The following is a 17,327-nucleotide window of genomic DNA, read 5'->3' on the forward strand; positions in this document are numbered from 1 at the left end:
TACAGAAATTGCTCGCTTAATATAATAGGATAATTGATTTTTCAAACGAGAATAAACAGTTAATATTACATCAATAAACCTGTATCAACTACCATCTATAGAAGGCATTGACAAGACAGAGGATCGGCAACGTTGTTCTGCTATCTTTCTCCACTGCCATTATAACGTGGACTTCACTATACCATATGCGTAGGGTAGTACAGATTCATAGACCATTACCACACTCAGTATTTCCATAATAACTCGATAGTTTAGAGCCCACTATCTTCTCCATTAACCAATTTCTCATGATTTGAGGTACGTTGAACATATTTCCATTTTTCCACAGATTCCTATACAACGGATCTGTGGGAGAGCTCAGACTCTCTTATTACACACTCAAAAGTTAAGGACTTGATGCTTGAAGTATAGATTCCCCAAGTAAGTTCTGGGAGAGGCGAATGTAGTAAGTAGGATAAATATCGAGTCAGAGAATCTGTAATTATTGGGAATATTATTTTCAAGTAATTAAAAAATAATTCAAGTAACCTTTCTAGTACTTATCATAGAATAAAACAATCTTAAGTATCGGTTTAATAAACAGTCTTTCTTATTGTGAGCGATATAGACGAAGTTCAAGGTTCAACATCATACTCTGCATGAGCAGTGGCCAACTTGATAATCAAGCGAGACGATCTTCAATTGGGCCTACATCGCTCCCAATGTGGAATAAAAATGAAATCACTTGATAACTTTGTGAGATATATGACACAGATCTTCTCGGCAGACATAGCCGCTTATCAACATTAAAAACTTGTAACCAAATTTCTGATGATGACTTATAAGTTATAACCTAATGAACAAAAAAAAATGATGTTAGTCTAACGAAATATCAGACATTTTTTTAATCTTCCGCAAACATTTTTTAATCTTTCACAATTTTTTTTTAATCTTTGGCAAAAGTTTGTAAATTGTGGTGAGGTGTACGAGCGTGCGCGCGCATTAGAATATTCCATCAAGGAGATTTGTGATTGCAGTAGCTGTGACACTGATTGATTCGCTGCAAGTTTCAGTCAAGTCAAGTAATCCATTATCATGTTACTGACAGCCGAAGTTGCGCGTAATTGACGAGATGCGCTTGATAAGCAGCGTATACTTACGCCTCACACAACTTTATTTTTCAACTCGAGCCATTTGATAATATTGATGATTGCGCGTCTCGGCTCCTCCCCTCCAGCCACCGCCATACATGATGGAGTGTTCGTCCGCCAGTTCTAGTTCATTAGCAGTCAAACTATGGCCGCCCAATAATGATTGTTCAGCGAACAGATTTGTCATAAGTCGTCACAACTTATCGGTGGCTGTTGGGTTTGATTAACTCATAACGCTTTAATCGTTATTAATTGCAAACGTATTAAGATCTCCAACGATGAAGTCAAGCTTCGTTGGCATCGCCTACAGTAACTATATATAACAATATATAGTGCTTAGTATAGTTACTGTAGTATCGCCTAATTTTTATCTCATATGAGCAATTATATATCTACCGAGTTGCCTTCACATAATATATCAGAATATCACTTACTCTTTCTCAATCTAATCTCCTGAAATAATTTATTACTTAGGGTGGCCTACTTCTATTTGATATTTCAACAAAAATAGATTTGTCATTGATAAGATTCAATTCAATTTTATGACTAATAAATTTGTTGGAAAAATTTTGATCCATCCCATCATTGATACTACATACAACCTGCAAAGGCAGTAAACTATTTAGATCGGAGATGGGTTCATACAAAGAATGGATACAGTACACCATGTTGAAACCGGAATAGAATTATAATCTCGCCTACTTCACTAGATAGTAGAATAAAAACTAGAAAACTTGATTACTAAAGTTATAGATATATTTGTCGAAAACAAAATACAGTATAGTTGTATTCAGTTATCATTCTTAAACTTTTACATACTATTAAATTTTCTGATTTCTTAATTGAATAAGATTATATTATTCCAAAATCAGTTCGATATGAAATAAAAGAAAAAAGAATAATGTTGCTAGGTATCTCGAGAGACATATAATTAGTTTAATCTCGCTTACTTATGTATATAACAGAATGAGAGCTAGGAAGTTTGATTACTAAAGTTGTAGATATATTTGTCAAGAACAAAATACAGTATAGCTGTATTCAGTTATTATTCTTGAAATTTTACATACTATCAAATTTCTGATTTCTTAATTGAATGAGATTATATTATTCCAAAATCAGTCCAATATGAAATAGAAGAAAAAACAGAATAATGTTGCTAGGTATCTCCAGAGATATATAATTTAGAGACAAATAATTAAATCTTGACTCTTTGGTATTGCTTAGAAATATTTTCATCAATCTGCGGTAGGTAATCTTTGAAAATGAAATTTATGATCTTGTCACTGCAGATAAATGATTATCAAAGCTACAACTACTCTCGAGTTCGGTGGCAATATAAACTTGCTTTTGTGAACTCACTGTTGCCTAGAAATTCACTAGAAAGAAGGCACTGAGACAGATCCAATTTTCTTTTTCACTAAAATATTGAGAGAATGAGAAAATCCCCGAATAAATATCTAGTCACATCATTTCACTCAAAGCAACAATCCCACTAATAGAAAGGTTCGAAAAAATTGGGTGGAAGCATTGCTGGAATTAAATTTAGAGAAAGAAAGAACCGATGATGGAGTAAGAGGGAATTAAATTTAGAGACAAGGAAGGAGCAACGGAGTGAGAGAGAATGTAATTTGAACCGCAGTGGGGTTGCTTTAGAACAGTTTCCAAATTGTTGGATGGTAGAAGATGGAGAAATGTGAGGGTGGCCAGCACCCCATCTTTACATCATTTACCCCCTCCCAGGGTCCAATTCCGTTTTCCGGGGTGCATTATACAACTGGGATCTCTTCTCAAACACCCCCCTGCAACCCCATCGCACCATTTTTCCTTTCGCCATGTTACTCCTCGCGCTTAATTAAATTCGGCTGTAATTGTTTTCTTTTTCATTAGGGAATATGAACTTTCTCTCACGTGACTGCTATTGCTATTGGCCATGTTCGATGGCTTACGCTGCACTCACTGCTCGGCTGAACAATTTCCGTTCACTCCCCGAACAATGAACGGTCTCGATCAGCCGGAAAATAATTATTGTTGCCGATTGAAAGTGTGGCACAGGCAGCAACCTCAGCACACCCAACACCAATCAATTATTTATCGGGGAACAATTAGTTTTTAAAATATTCAGGGTTATTAAAAAAATGAGTATGAATGAGTATTGTTATTTGATTTCAAAGAAGATTGGCTTTAAAATATTACAGATAAATCATCAAAATTTATAAGATGTAACTCAGTCGAAATTAATTGCAAGCAACCTATATGAATCAGAATTTGATTCAGGAATTGTTGTTTGATTCAGGTATAATTAATGTTGATCGATGCCATCATTCTATTAAATTATATTTTATGATTTACGTAATTAATAATAAGTACAATTCAAAACTAAATTAGGAAATTGAAGAAGTTTTGGGCAATAGCCTGTTTTTTCTTTTCCGATCGTTGCATTGTTTTTGTCAACCTAGTAAATAAATAAATGCAAACATAGGAGATTTTATCAAACATTTTTATAGTTCGGTCTGTGTCAAGGTGTAATGGGTGTAAAAATAAATCATAAATTTGAAAAATGTTGACATCTACAACATGATTTTATCTACTAACATGATGATACTGATATGATTGGTAACAATGAAACAATAATTTTTTGTGTTTTTTGTAAATATTTATATGATTTTATTTTCAAGTCTTATATTCAGCTTTTTTTAATAATTCTCATATTTCGATCATTAGTTTTTAAGAGAAATGAATCACTATTATTGAGATTCAACGAATTTTACAAAGTATAAAAAATGTATCAATGAGAATAAATATTGAATGTGATAATAATAACAATAATATAATATTGTGATGTAACTTCATAAATCGGCGGTTTCAACAAATAATTGTCGATTCTCTGAAAAGGATACAAAATAATAATTATTATCTTTCGCATCAACACACGACCGGTAAAAGGGAGACGGGAGTGGTTTGAGGTTATACCCCATAACGATTAAAAAATTATCTAATTCTAATAACATCATTCAACATTTTAAAATCGCTAAAGCGTCCATCATCTTTAGAAATTAATATTCGTGGAGAAATTAGAGTAGAGAAATTTGGTTCAGGTTAACAATAGGAAAATATTATTTAAGGAGTTGAGTATAAGGAGAATTATTGAATATTAAGAGGCCAGTCTGCTACTGTTTCAATTTCAAACTTATATTTTTCTTAAAAATGAATTTATAAAATTCTACAAAAATATAAGAATTTGTATTTATGTGGTTTATAAAACATATTATTTCAATAATCTTATTAATTATTCTATCTTCCAGTAAATAATTGATAGAAAAATGAAATCATTAATTACTATTCTTTTCCAGTCAATAAAGAGAATTAAATCACTAGTTGAACAGTTGTGAGGAATAGGCTCACATGTAGGATGTGTGAAGGTGTCCAGCCAAGTCGTGTGAAACCACTAGGACACGCCACATTTTTTAATAAACAATTATTTGTAAAAAAGCACACCATAATAATTATTGTGGAACGAGTAGTTCAAACATCTGAGTAATTACCCCCAAATCAATTTAAAATGCATTATTAACTTATCAATTTATAATATAATTATGAGAGTATTTTAATAATATTGTTCTTGACTTTTATTCAATTGATAATTTCTGTATTTCTGATATTACTTATATAGAATCTCATTCTTATATTTTAAAACATTAAAATCTTTCTTGTAGAATTTGAGTTAGTATTCTAATTATCCACCAGAAATATAAATATTCTCATAATTCGTAGTTTATACTCGCCCCAAAATCCCTTAAACAGTCTAATCGTTTTTGGTGGATTTAAGCGCTCAGAACTGAGCAAGAACTCGCTATCAAAATATAATAGATCTTCTGGGGAAAATGAACAGAACAATTTTCCTTCTGCACTTTCAATTTAAGAGGAATCAGTTTTTACCCTGCTTGATTATTCAGAGGAGCGTAATATTTATTCACATTCACATTTCATAATACACAAATCAAATAATATGATCAGAAAAGGACTGTAATAATATTCCACCTCATAATTCTATAACATTATGGATACTTCAGCGAATGAGTATTGGTAACTAGAGGGAGAGCGAACAAGAATTACTGGCGATTTTGAAGATGATATAGTCTTCCAATGTGAGAAGAATTTCAGCAGAGCAGTCAATGCTATATAGCCCTGACCAGTAGAACATGCTTCCTTGTATGAAAACGCTCCATCTTCCAAGAACCCTATCACTTCACGACTACAGCTATTTCTCAAATTTCCAATCTCAGAAGGTAGCCATAACCTTTGCATCAGAGCTTTTTCTTCTTTGACTTTTAATTCAGTTCTTTCTTTCAAGACTTTCAACACCTCAACACTGTTCTTATCTTTGGCACTTTTCCTTCTTTTCCGCAGTCTGATCAGCTCTTTCTGATGAGCATCACGGGTGGAACGTCTTTCCTCTTCATAAATATCAGTATGAGAAGGTTCAACTGGACCCATGAAAGTGGAATTCCCTTTCAACTTTTCGACGTCATCCTTCGACGGAAGACACAACGGCGAATTGCCACACAAAGTGCCTCGTTTGCACATTCTCACATTTATCGCTACTAGGAAAGATGATTCTTCTAGACCGATTTCCGAAATTCTTTCACTTAGGACACTTGATGACATGTTTTTGAGTTCTTGCAACAAATTGTTCAGCTTTTGAAGAACTGCAATGCTTCTCAACACACAAAATGACGAAGGAGATTTATCAGAGCCGTTCCAATCCCTTATAAGCTCTTTCCAGGGCTGGTGGAAAGGAGTAGGAATTCCCAACTTGATGTAATTTGGTCGTTTTGCTGGAGGTTTCCTGAAAGAAAAACACCGGATTTTATAGAATACAATAGTTTTTCTATTATAACTAACTTAAAGGAGTCTACTGAGAAAAGCCAACTTTTTCACGTCAGTTCCAGGTGTATGAAGGAGCCATTGTTAATCGTTTTTGATGGGTTTCAAGCACTTTCGACTGAATACCGAACTGAACTGCAGGCTTTCTAACAAAATTTTTAATTTAGTATCGCTTCAAAATGCTCTAATTGCTTAACAGTCATGTAACACAACTAAATTGCTTCTCAAATTTTGAAAAAAAAAACAATGATTAGAAGCAAATGTAATGTCTGCAGAAGGTGTGGTAAAAATGTTTTTAAATTATAAATTTATAATTTATAAATGAATTGTATAATTGAAAGCAAATTTATTATTTCTCAATTTAAGTACATAATTTAGTATATTAAAGTATTTGTGCATCAGTGTATATTAATTTGCATTTTTTTCACCTGTAATAAAGTTCTATACACAATTAAGACATGTAAGAATAGAGATGAACATGATAGGTTTGAAATTTAATAGAATTAAATGTTGATATTGAAATGAAATAAATCGATACCTAGCAACGATATAAGCTGATAATATCATGTCGATACTATTTCAAAAAATAAGACTCATGAAACCCGTATTTGCATGTCTATTGATAACAAATGTTTTTTTTTATATTTCTATTCATCTATTTCTTATCTATTAGATTTTACCTATTTATTAGTAATTTTTCCCCTACATCACAAAGGGCTCGGCAATACAGAGAGCGATCTGTGATCCTATAAGTTTTTATAGCTATAAAAAGTAGAAGTGAATTCGTAAGGCTTTAGTTGGTGAGTCCCTTGCGGGAAGGACCCAACTCGCCTGAAAATATAATTTAATTCATCCGTCAATGGGCCTTACGACTGTCATACTTCAGCCAGGACCGACATTTTAATGTATCCATCCGATAACACAGGAGTGACCTCGTTAGAAAACTTTGGTAATGAGAAGGTTTGAAGCCGCGATCTCTAGGCTGGTAAACAAACACTCTATCCACTAGACAACAGATCACTCCGTGATCTAAGAACTTGGAAGATATAGTTATAGATACTTAAAGGATCGCAGATCGTTCTCTGTGTGGCCGGGTCCTGAAGTGAGTAATTTTACCGAAACCGAAGCTCAATAGATCAACAACCATGGCTAACGGCATATACCATAACCATATAATCATCTTCTCTCTATGAAGAGTCATCTTTATTGTTTTGAAAATTATTGTTTTGTAATTTTTTTGTAAATGTTTGATTGGGAAGCAATTTTTGGGGGCTTTCACACTGGAATGTTAAAATGAATAAATAATATATTCTAATCTATTATTTCTCTACCTGAAGAATTCATCAGTGTTGGCAGATTTTTGGGCTAGACTGTCGCGCTGGCCGGCAGCAGAGTCGGGAGCAAGCAGATCGCAGTTGGAGCCCGCCTCGCGTTGCATGGAGCCACTCTCTCTCAGACCCCCCACCCGTGCCCCCCGCCACACCATGCCCAACCACACTGGCATCGCCCACCCCGCAGGCACCACCAAGTCCCAACCACTTCCAAACTTGGACGAACAACCTGCAAATAACAACAATTACCAAACCAATTGAGCTTTCTGGTCATTCATTCATAATATTATGCTGGATTCGGTTTTTATAGTTGTATCGATATGTTATATAGATTATTTTTAAACCTTTTTTATTTTCACAATTTAAAAAACATTAGCAAGTTAAACACAACATTTATTTATTTTGAATTGAATTTATTTCCAAAAATCACATACAAATACTTGTACAATACAATCATTAGAGTATGCAATATACAATTACCTACAAATAAACATTGATTGTAACTTGCACAATAATAATATTATCAATGTAATATTCGGCACTGCCAATATAAGATTCCTTGTGTGTTGCAGTTTATCAACTTATTCTGCTTCAATTCTAGTCAAGTAAGAAGACCATACTTATTATTACTAAATTATTCCTCATTAATTACATATGAAATCAATGAACTATACAATATACATTCAATAATAAAATTATTCTACAAAATAAGACATTAGGAACTACTTTCCCAAAAAAGCAAGCTCGAACTTGGGGAAGGAGCCAGCCGTTCTTCAAGCTAATAGCAACTAAGAATCAGTGATTATATTAAGGATAGAAAACATTGAAAATAAATATCAGATAACAATAATATAAATAAGAGTTTCAATACAAGAGTAAGTCTAAGAATAAAAATAATTATAAGAATAAGACTGCAAAAATGCAATAAATCATTAATTTTCATTAAGCAAAAACAAAAATACCTTATTATCTATTACTATAATAGAGAATATTATTCATTAATTCATATACTTATACTATTCAGGTAAAAACAACAGGCATTCGCCCACAACTAACTATTTCAACCCTTACTTTAGAATACACAGTCTAGAGATTAAGTAGAGATGATAAGGTACTTAATTCACTCACAATTTTGAGTAATGTGTGTATCTGAACTATAAGAAGTCAACCATAATTTGAACTATAACTTTACTTGATATCCTATTGAACTCCAGAATCGCTCTGCCATATTTTTCAAGTACAAACCAAAATTCTTTTGGGCAAATACATCTCTTACATTACTGGGAATATTATTGGAAAATAATGGTGCTCGGTAGAGGAAGCTAAGCTAACCAGCCGTAGTTGATAACCGAGGCACAGTAACCAGACGTGACTCCTCTCATCTTGTCAATGCATAGTCGGTTCTATTTATGAATTGGTTCTAGATTTGACTGTAAATCTTCCGTGTAATCAAATGGTAACTTAGTACCTGAACCTCATAATGGAATAATATTATTTAAAACTTAGAAGAGAAACAGCTTTTGTGCAAAATTTTGTGATTTCTCTTCGTAACTATAGTAAAATACTTCTATTACTGTAACTCATTTTTCTTGAAAAGCATGATACAGTCAACTCTATTGATGAAGGAATACTATTTCTGAATCAAAATCTAGTATACAATGTATTATTCTTTTGTTCACCTTTTCTCGTGATCTGTGGTTTGAAACCAGGATTTTGAATGAGAACCACTGGGAGAAAGCTGGCTGGAGCAATATGTTCCAAATCACAAGCACCAGGAACTAGTTGTTCTGATTTGATCTGGTTCAATTCTGCGGTGGACAATTTTTCAGCTGTGGACTGGTCTCTAATCGCCGGTTCCCACATGGGATTATCTTGCACGAAATCGGGTGAAATTGTTTTCATGGGCCAAATGCCTGATTGTCCTGCAACACAAAATGAATTAATTCATGATTTTGTTATCCTTTGTTTAGTTATCGAAGTTGAATCATGGAAAATTACGAATTTCAAAGTTGAAACATGATCTAATTTCATTATAATTATAATAATTTAGAGAAAATCTGAATATTGAAATTTTATTCCAATTGTATTTAAATGTCGTAGTCATAAAATCATTTTTATAGAACTGAATTGAGAGTACATCAGCACAATGAAAGTTTAACAGTATACCAACGAATATAGAATATTACTATGATAATAACTCAATTGGTTGAAGCCGTTGAAGAGCTGTGGGTTCGAATCCCATCAAACGCATGGTTGTCCGATCATGTGTCGTCCCTCTCATCACCTACGCACAAGTTTATGGCCTATTTAGACATCATGAAGCAAAAAATAGCTGAATAATAATTATTGTTTCACTTGACACAGTGTTCACTCAACCCATTGTGGATAGAGTTCAGAATTCGATTCATTTTTTGTAAATGATGATATATTTGTGATACATCATTCAAAATCAAACTACAAATTCAGATAGAAAAATTATCAAATTATAAATTATTATTATTGTCCATGTAAAGACAACTCCAAAATGCATGGTCTAGATAGTGCAAGAAAGAAAGAGTATTCAAGGATAATTGTGAAGAATTGGAGACCTCAATCCGACAGAAGTGTTATTTCCCTTCTAAAAAAACATCTGACAAAACATTGAGTAAAATTGGAAAAAGTAATGAAAAGTAATGAAAGTCAATGAAAATATTCAAGTTCAGAATCAGAAACTTCTAGAAAAGTGTCACAGGCGTAAGCCCGAAATGATTCCATTTCTAGTATTTATACAACAGTTATGCAACGGATTATGTTGGAGCAAGTATTTCTTACCTTCGGAATCAGAGACCTGCTTCGTTCTGATTTGCGGCATATGGTAGCGTGGATCCGAAACAGTGATTGGTATAATGCTGTGTGGAGGTAACTGGGATGGCTCGGTGACAAGTTTCATCTTCTCCCAGAATTCTTTTTTCTTCCTAAGAATTTCAATAGCTTCAGACTTGTTTAGTAGATTGTGCGCCCAGGTGGTTCTGGCATTTTCAAGCGATTCATCAGTGATATTCAATTTGTCAGGATCAATAATTCGTAAAAGATCGGTGAGTATTGGCTGAGATAACGGTCCAGTCAACCGGAACCGGTTCAGAGTATCTTTGAGCTGGGAAACAGTTACACCATTAACTGTGCTCAAGTATTTCGGAATTTTACTGGATGGCACGTTCCGTGTCTCCAATTTCGGATCTACATTCGAGTCCACCTCCATCGACTCACATTCATCATTTTTCAACCTGAAAACTTTCACCAACTCATCAAACAATTCTGAATGATAGGCCGCATGACACCATACCCACAGTGTTCTTTTCGAATTATCACTGGGAGGCTTCCACATGAACTTGACCGTTCCAATGACACCGTTAGGATATTCCTTCACTCTGAAGACTGTTGTTGAGCACTCTCTTGTACCTTGCAACGAGCACTTTGCACCGAATGTGAGCCCGCACTCTGTGCTGGTCAGTTGGTTCAGTCCTTTCAAAATGTCATCGAGTTCTCCAACAATTTCGATGCAAGAGAAGTATGAGATGTCCTGTAACACATAACAAATTAAGGACTTTGTCTTATATTTTCAAAATATTTCAATACGTTAAACTGGTAGCAGATCACTCTAAATATCAAATAGTTATTTTGTAAAAGTTGAATGAAGTTATAGTTCAATAGTTTAATTTCATTTCAAAGATGTTCTAATTTGAAGATTTTCTTCCTCATGTCATTTTAATCCTCATTATACGATTCTTCCCAGTCATTGTAATTTCAAAATGTTTTCATTTGAATGATTTTGTGAGCAATTTAGCAGTTTCAAGATTACTGCTTGATAAGCTTGTTAAATTGAAATAACCAATTTTAAAGCAAGATTCTTCAAGTTTGACATTATAAGCATTTTCAAAACAGAATACTTACAATAGTAATAAAATTACATACTGTTTACATAACTTGAAAGTAGAAGCTGTTTACTTTCTATTCCCAGGAGAATGTCATATCACCATGTTGGTTTCACATCTTCATAATTGAAAAATTAGATTCAGATGGTGTATGATGATGCCAAGGCAAAACAATCGTCAATAAAAAATAGTGAGTAAACCAGTTTCTAGTTTTTATGAATTATATATAATATTCTACAGTTCGAAAAATGGACTAAAACACCATATTTAACACATTATGATGATTATAAGTACCATCTCCAGTATTCACATCAAATTAATTAAGTCATCCCATTAATTTTTTGAAAAAATGTCACGAGTTCATTTGAGAATTGCATGACCGAAATTACATCTATACTCAATAGTATTAAGGAAAATCAGCAAGAGAAAATATAATTGGTTATAATGATATAAAAAGTGATATGTAGAATAATATCATGGAAATTCATGAATGGATACTGACAATTTGTAATAAATAAAGACAGATTTCGTAACAAATCACTGACTCACCTGCAAAAGACAGTGTTCTTTGCACGCTCTATAACAAGCTCTAAAGCTCTTATCATTTGGAAAGTTTGGCAATTTGTAGCCCCATTTTTCTATCATATGAAATCGTTTGGCATGCCAAATATGCGTTTCTAACCAGACAAACTGCCTCTTTCGTCTGTTGTATTCTTGTAGAAGATTCTGAGGACGTCTACGATACTTTCGTCTTGGTGTTTTCACAACATTCGGAATGCCTGACTTCAATTGCTGCAACATAATAGATGCAATTTGTTATTTTCATCTAGTTCACTGCTAGACATACTTACACACATATTTAATATTTTCTGGTAAAAAAATATAAAATAATAAATCAAATTTTACAAATTGGGATGATTATTACAAGCAATGAAGACAAAGAAAATGAGGAAAAGACTAATAAAGTACCATAGTAGGAATGGAATTATGAACTAGGACTAGAAAGATATAATAAATTCCAACATCGAATTTGAAATTGTTCATAAAATACCAGACTATGTTAATATAACAAAATATTGACACAGGTAGGAGGGTTTATTATTAGAGCAGTTCTAAATTTTATAGGAGCGTCCATCTACTATTCCAAGTTATGTTGCTTTATTTTTTCATATTTTCAACATTACCGTACTTGAATTGTATTAAAATTATATTTACATTCATAAATGAATGGATTGCAAATTTTCAAATTCACAGTTCAATAGAAATCAATATTTCTACATTTTTAATATAAGAAACTATAGCTTAAATATATATCAGAGCACTTACCAACTAATGTAGCCTATAGGCTACTGGAAACTTGGAATAATAGTAATTCATAATATTAGACAAGATACATTCTTTTACAGCTCATAAAATTCATTTTCAAAAATATTTATAACAAGAAAAATAGTCATAGAATAGTAATGAAAAGCAACTGATAATTATTATGAAATGATTTGCACGTCATGAATAGGTGATTTTTCTCCAAAGCATCATTTAGTATACTTTGACGAAAATAAAGATGAAGTTTAGATGGAAAAAGCTTAACAGAACTTACCATATCTATATGTGCTTCTCGGAATTTTCTGGGCAATCTCTTGGGATTGTGACTCATTACACGTCTTTGCATGTGTTTTGGGAGTTTTTGAGGTATAACTATAACTCTTTGGGGATCATCTGAAAAATTAATACATCATTAAAAATGGGATCAAAAGGAGCTTTGCAATTAGAAATTTAAATTTAGGATGATACACACACAAGCTCTAAGCTTATGGCTTAATGATGATGTTCCATTGCTTTAATGGTTCTGCAGTTTTAGATGAGTTCCAAACCACTAAATAAGTGGTTAAATAATGATAAATTTAGGCTACTAGGTCTTACCCATACAAAAACTGTCCCAAGTTTACGAACATCTATTCCACGGAAGCAATAAATTATCAAAGCAAAAGATTCTCTTAAATATTTTACTAAGATATCTTAATTACTTGATTATCGTTATTATATTTTTAAAACAAAAATCAATGCCGTTAATCTATGTATTAGTTTTTGTTGCTGCGCTCTCTCTCTCTCTCTCTTCAAAAACTCGATTTGTGATATTGTTAATAAAAATGTTTTGAGTGAACAGTTATCTCTTCATTAAACATTTATTAAAACAAAAGTCTAGGAAAATAAAACGTTCAATGCGCAAGACTTGTAACAATATTCATTTCTAATAAATGAACATATTTAATAAACATAGGTTTTTTTAAATATAATTAACAGAGCAATGAACTACAGCAAACATTAATTTTGAATTGAACAGCTCATTGCATACCTTTGGGCCAATCCATATGAGGCCCACGCCTCATGTAGCATGGTACATATGCGCTTCACTTTCGCCAAGTATATAGGAATGACGACGAACGCAAGAGTATGAATGGCTACTTTGCCTCCACTCGCCTTCTAGTGCCATTGCAGTGTGAACGGTACAGGTGCAATTCTTTAATGATGACTACAATTCTAGCCGCGTAGTCTGTTATTAAATGTGATAGACTATAAATTATAAAATACCATTATAAAGAAACTGTTATACATTACCAGAAACTGTTACCATTATACAGTAAACTGGAAGGCCGAATTCCTCTATAGCGTTTGTCGTCATTCGTAGCTACTCAGTAAGAGTGAAACGCCGGCATTTGACTTTTAATACTGTATGCGTTTACAATGCCAGCACACAGCGGCTTTTGTAGATTGAAAACATAAACTGCACACTTAACTAACACAATATTGGAGAATGAATTTTGTAGTTCCATAATGATAATTATTCATAGCACTAATAATAGTCTACGGTATGTAGAAACAAAAATTACCAAAGTTATATTATAACATTAACTTACCAATTGCTTCAGTCAAAGCTAGAATTTCTCTTGTTCTGGATGAAACAAAATCTTTAATTGGAAAATAGTCTGGTAGAGAACTTTCCCCACCAAGGAGATTATCAAATTGCTGCCTCTCACACATCTTGAGTTAGAATATCACGAAAATAAAAGAAAAAGATTAAATAGAATATACAGGACGTTAAAAATATACTAAAGATTGGAAAAGTAAAGTAATATATGTAAATAGAATAAGTAACTTATTTCATAGTAAATTATTAAATGACAATCTAATTAACAAACTAAAAACTAAATATTATGAGGTGCACGCGACAAGCTGAACCACATTTCAAAACAAATTTTATAGGTTATGTGAACGTAGACTGTTGACCAGTACCAGTAGTAGACTAGAATCGTTCACAGTAGTTTACCTGCAAGAGTCTTTCTGAACGCAATTTGTGGACACACCATTACTATAGAAAACTTGATTCTACGTAGTAGAGTTTGACTTAATATAGTATCTTTGAAAGCCTAACTTCCAACAATGTTATTGCTGAGCATTCTGTCAACTGGAAAAGTTAGTGCCAAAGGCTCACTTTAGAACCCTACAACATCTGCATCCTTTTTGATAAGGTTGACTGAATATGTATTCTGTCAAATCATTATCCATTTATCATTGAGGTATCCTGTTTGTGCAAGATATGCGGACTTGAAACTTTAATAGAATATATGCTTATGATACATATTTTTATGAAGAAAGACCTGGCCATATTTATAAGAGAAACTCTATGCCTTTCACTGAGAAACATTACCTCAATTTTCACTGGATTGACACATGAGAGATCACATATTAAAAGCTGATACATAATTGAAAAGTGAAAACCTTATCAAGGATGTGAAGGTTCACTGGTGGTCATGAGGCTGGCCACTAACATAACTTGGCCATCATATGACCTGTATTTCTTGGAATAAACATCAACACCTTTTATAATATTTTATTATTGCACAACTTGTTCCAACTAATCATAGTCATCTTCAAGTGTGAATAAATAAAAACATTGTCAAAAGGCATGAACCATCAATGGAGATATCAAGGTAATAGTTGGCACATACCAAACAGGTTGGGAAGTATGATACACAGGCGAGCACCATCCCTGTTAGTGGCTTGACCTATGGGTGCATGGTCAGGGAAAGGCTCCAGATTGAAAATCAAGGGCTTTGATTTCTCATCACTAGCACCTCTAGCCTCTAGCTAAGCACAGTGAAATCCTCAGTTGAGTTTCAGGGTTCTCCTTCCCAATTTACAGAATGAGAACAAAATCAAACGCTCATCTCAGTCAGTGAGTGGAATATCTCAGGATGGAGCACATGTGATTGCCTCTGTTACTAGTCATGATGGTGAATAATACACCTTTAAGTCTTCCTTGTGAAACGCTCGACTAGCACTTGATGGATGTATTGGTTTTACCTAGTAGTTTCCCCAGTGTATGTAGTTTCCACATATCTGTAGAAGATTGAGGGGATACCTTTGGGTCTATTTACTACCATAACTGACGCATTACCTTAATACCTCACTAGTGTTCAAGCTGTGAGATGTTCCAAGATTCTGTGTGATCAGGCTAAAATTTTATATGAAATTGTTCAACTGATATTTATACTCAGTTCTTAAGTTAGGTCTCAGTTGTATGCTAGGAGCTCAACACTATGCTTCTTCAACAAGCTTTCAGGGTACTTACTTACTGCATGGGTGTAGTAGTTGGGATTGGGTGCATTTGAGAGAATGGTAACCAAATTCTTGGAGGTCAGGGCCCACTACAGTATTCAGGAGATTCTTGATGACAACTTGACTCAAATGTCAGATTTTGGTCTGTCAGATTTCAGTTCCAAGGTTGGACATTTTTTGTATTATTACATCATCGATCTCACATCTCACAAGTGTGGGTAAAGGATGATGGAGAAGGTATTAGGCATAGTGGTGCCGGTTCCATTGGGCCCGAGGGGCTTGTGCCCCCTCCCCCTCAAAAAAATTCTAGTTGTCAGCACTCAAACTTTGGTTTTGCTGGCAGCGCCAAACATGTTCTTTTGTTTTGACAAAGTTATTTTTCGTGTATATTTAAATATTGATCAAGAGTAGCCTGAAAGTAAAAAAAGACAATTTGATATGTCATAAAACTAAGTTTAGCCAAAGAGAGAGGAGTTTTGAAGCATGAGGGTAAGGGGAGGCATAGTTATAAGAATTCACTACATTGACTGAAGACGTATTTAAGGTTATCAATGGGACAGAAACGGCTAAACATTTTAGCAGTCCTTCACGCCCACCGTGATGTCCTTGATGAAGTTGACTTGCATATGGTGATAAACGAATTAATAAGCAGCAATGAAGTCAGAAGGTAGGCCTATACTTTTTCAATATTTCAAGGAGAAGGACATTGGTCAAACAATGAATATGTATGAGTATACTGAATTAAATACAGTAAATTATTCTTAATACTGTATGTAAATAGACGTTGGCTTTTTATCTCCTAAAAATTTGGCTTTTTGTGTGATATTGGATATTCTTTATGCTATTTTAGTTAATTAAGTTTGTTTATTTTTAGTTTATTTTAGTCTGTGAAAGAGTAAAATGTGATTTGTTTGTGCCTATCTATTGTTTATACTGCATAGTTGAATACAGTGTTTCTTATAAATTCAAAATTTGTCCATGATTTAGGGACATTGGCCAACCAATCATAATGTATATTTATATACATAAATATATTGGGTTAAATGCAGTAATTTATTCTTCATACTCTCTGTATTCATAATAGACATAGGCTTACTTCTTCCAAAAATTTGTCTTTTCACTAATAATGAAAATATTTTATACCGTAGCCTAGTATTTATATTATTTTTTGTTTTGTACATTCTTAGTTTATCTCTTTTCTGTATAGGGCTACTTGTAATATAAATATGAAGAAAATAAAAATCTAAGTACCTTATATTTTCTTCATATTTATTTTTAGTTTATTAGAGTGTCTGAAAGAGTAAAATGTGATTTTTTGTGTACCTATGTTTTATGTACTGCATGGTTGAATAAAGCATTTCTAGGTCTTATAAATTCAATTTTTTTCTGAGGGAGGACACCTGGATTCTCCGGTTATATAGTGAGGTCCACGTTATAATGACAGTAATTGATCA

At 33.2% G+C, this 17,327-nt stretch overlaps 1 protein-coding gene across 1 annotated transcript; it reads right to left on the reverse strand.

Moving 5' to 3' along the window:
- Positions 1-4,298: 4,298 nt before the first annotated feature.
- Positions 4,299-14,514, reverse strand: LOC111061690 (ribonucleases P/MRP protein subunit POP1-like). Its single transcript, XM_039444336.1, has 7 exons — positions 14,172-14,514; positions 12,854-12,972; positions 11,806-12,048; positions 10,157-10,904; positions 9,025-9,267; positions 7,346-7,574; positions 4,299-5,976 (listed from the first exon to the last, which is right to left on the reverse strand). The coding sequence occupies exons 1-7, from the start codon at positions 14,293-14,295 to the stop codon at positions 5,178-5,180; spliced, it is 2,505 nt and encodes an 834-aa protein (XP_039300270.1). The 5' UTR covers positions 14,296-14,514; the 3' UTR covers positions 4,299-5,177.
- Positions 14,515-17,327: the final 2,813 nt, after the last annotated feature.

This window comes from Nilaparvata lugens, chromosome 1 (assembly GCF_014356525.2).
Source record: "Nilaparvata lugens isolate BPH chromosome 1, ASM1435652v1, whole genome shotgun sequence".
NCBI lineage: Eukaryota > Metazoa > Arthropoda > Insecta > Hemiptera > Delphacidae > Nilaparvata > Nilaparvata lugens.

Excerpts from the sequence above, each read along its gene's own strand:
- LOC111061690 (XM_039444336.1), bottom strand. The coding sequence starts at position 14,295 with ATGTGTGAGAGGCAGCAATTTGATAATCTCCTTGGTGGGGAAAGTTCT. Across the intron at positions 12,049-12,853 it reads GAGAAGCACATATAGATATG|CAATTGAAGTCAGGCATTCC; the intron begins GTAAGTTCTGTT and ends ATTATGTTGCAG. Across the intron at positions 10,905-11,805 it reads AAGAACACTGTCTTTTGCAG|GACATCTCATACTTCTCTTG; the intron begins GTGAGTCAGTGA and ends TATGTGTTACAG.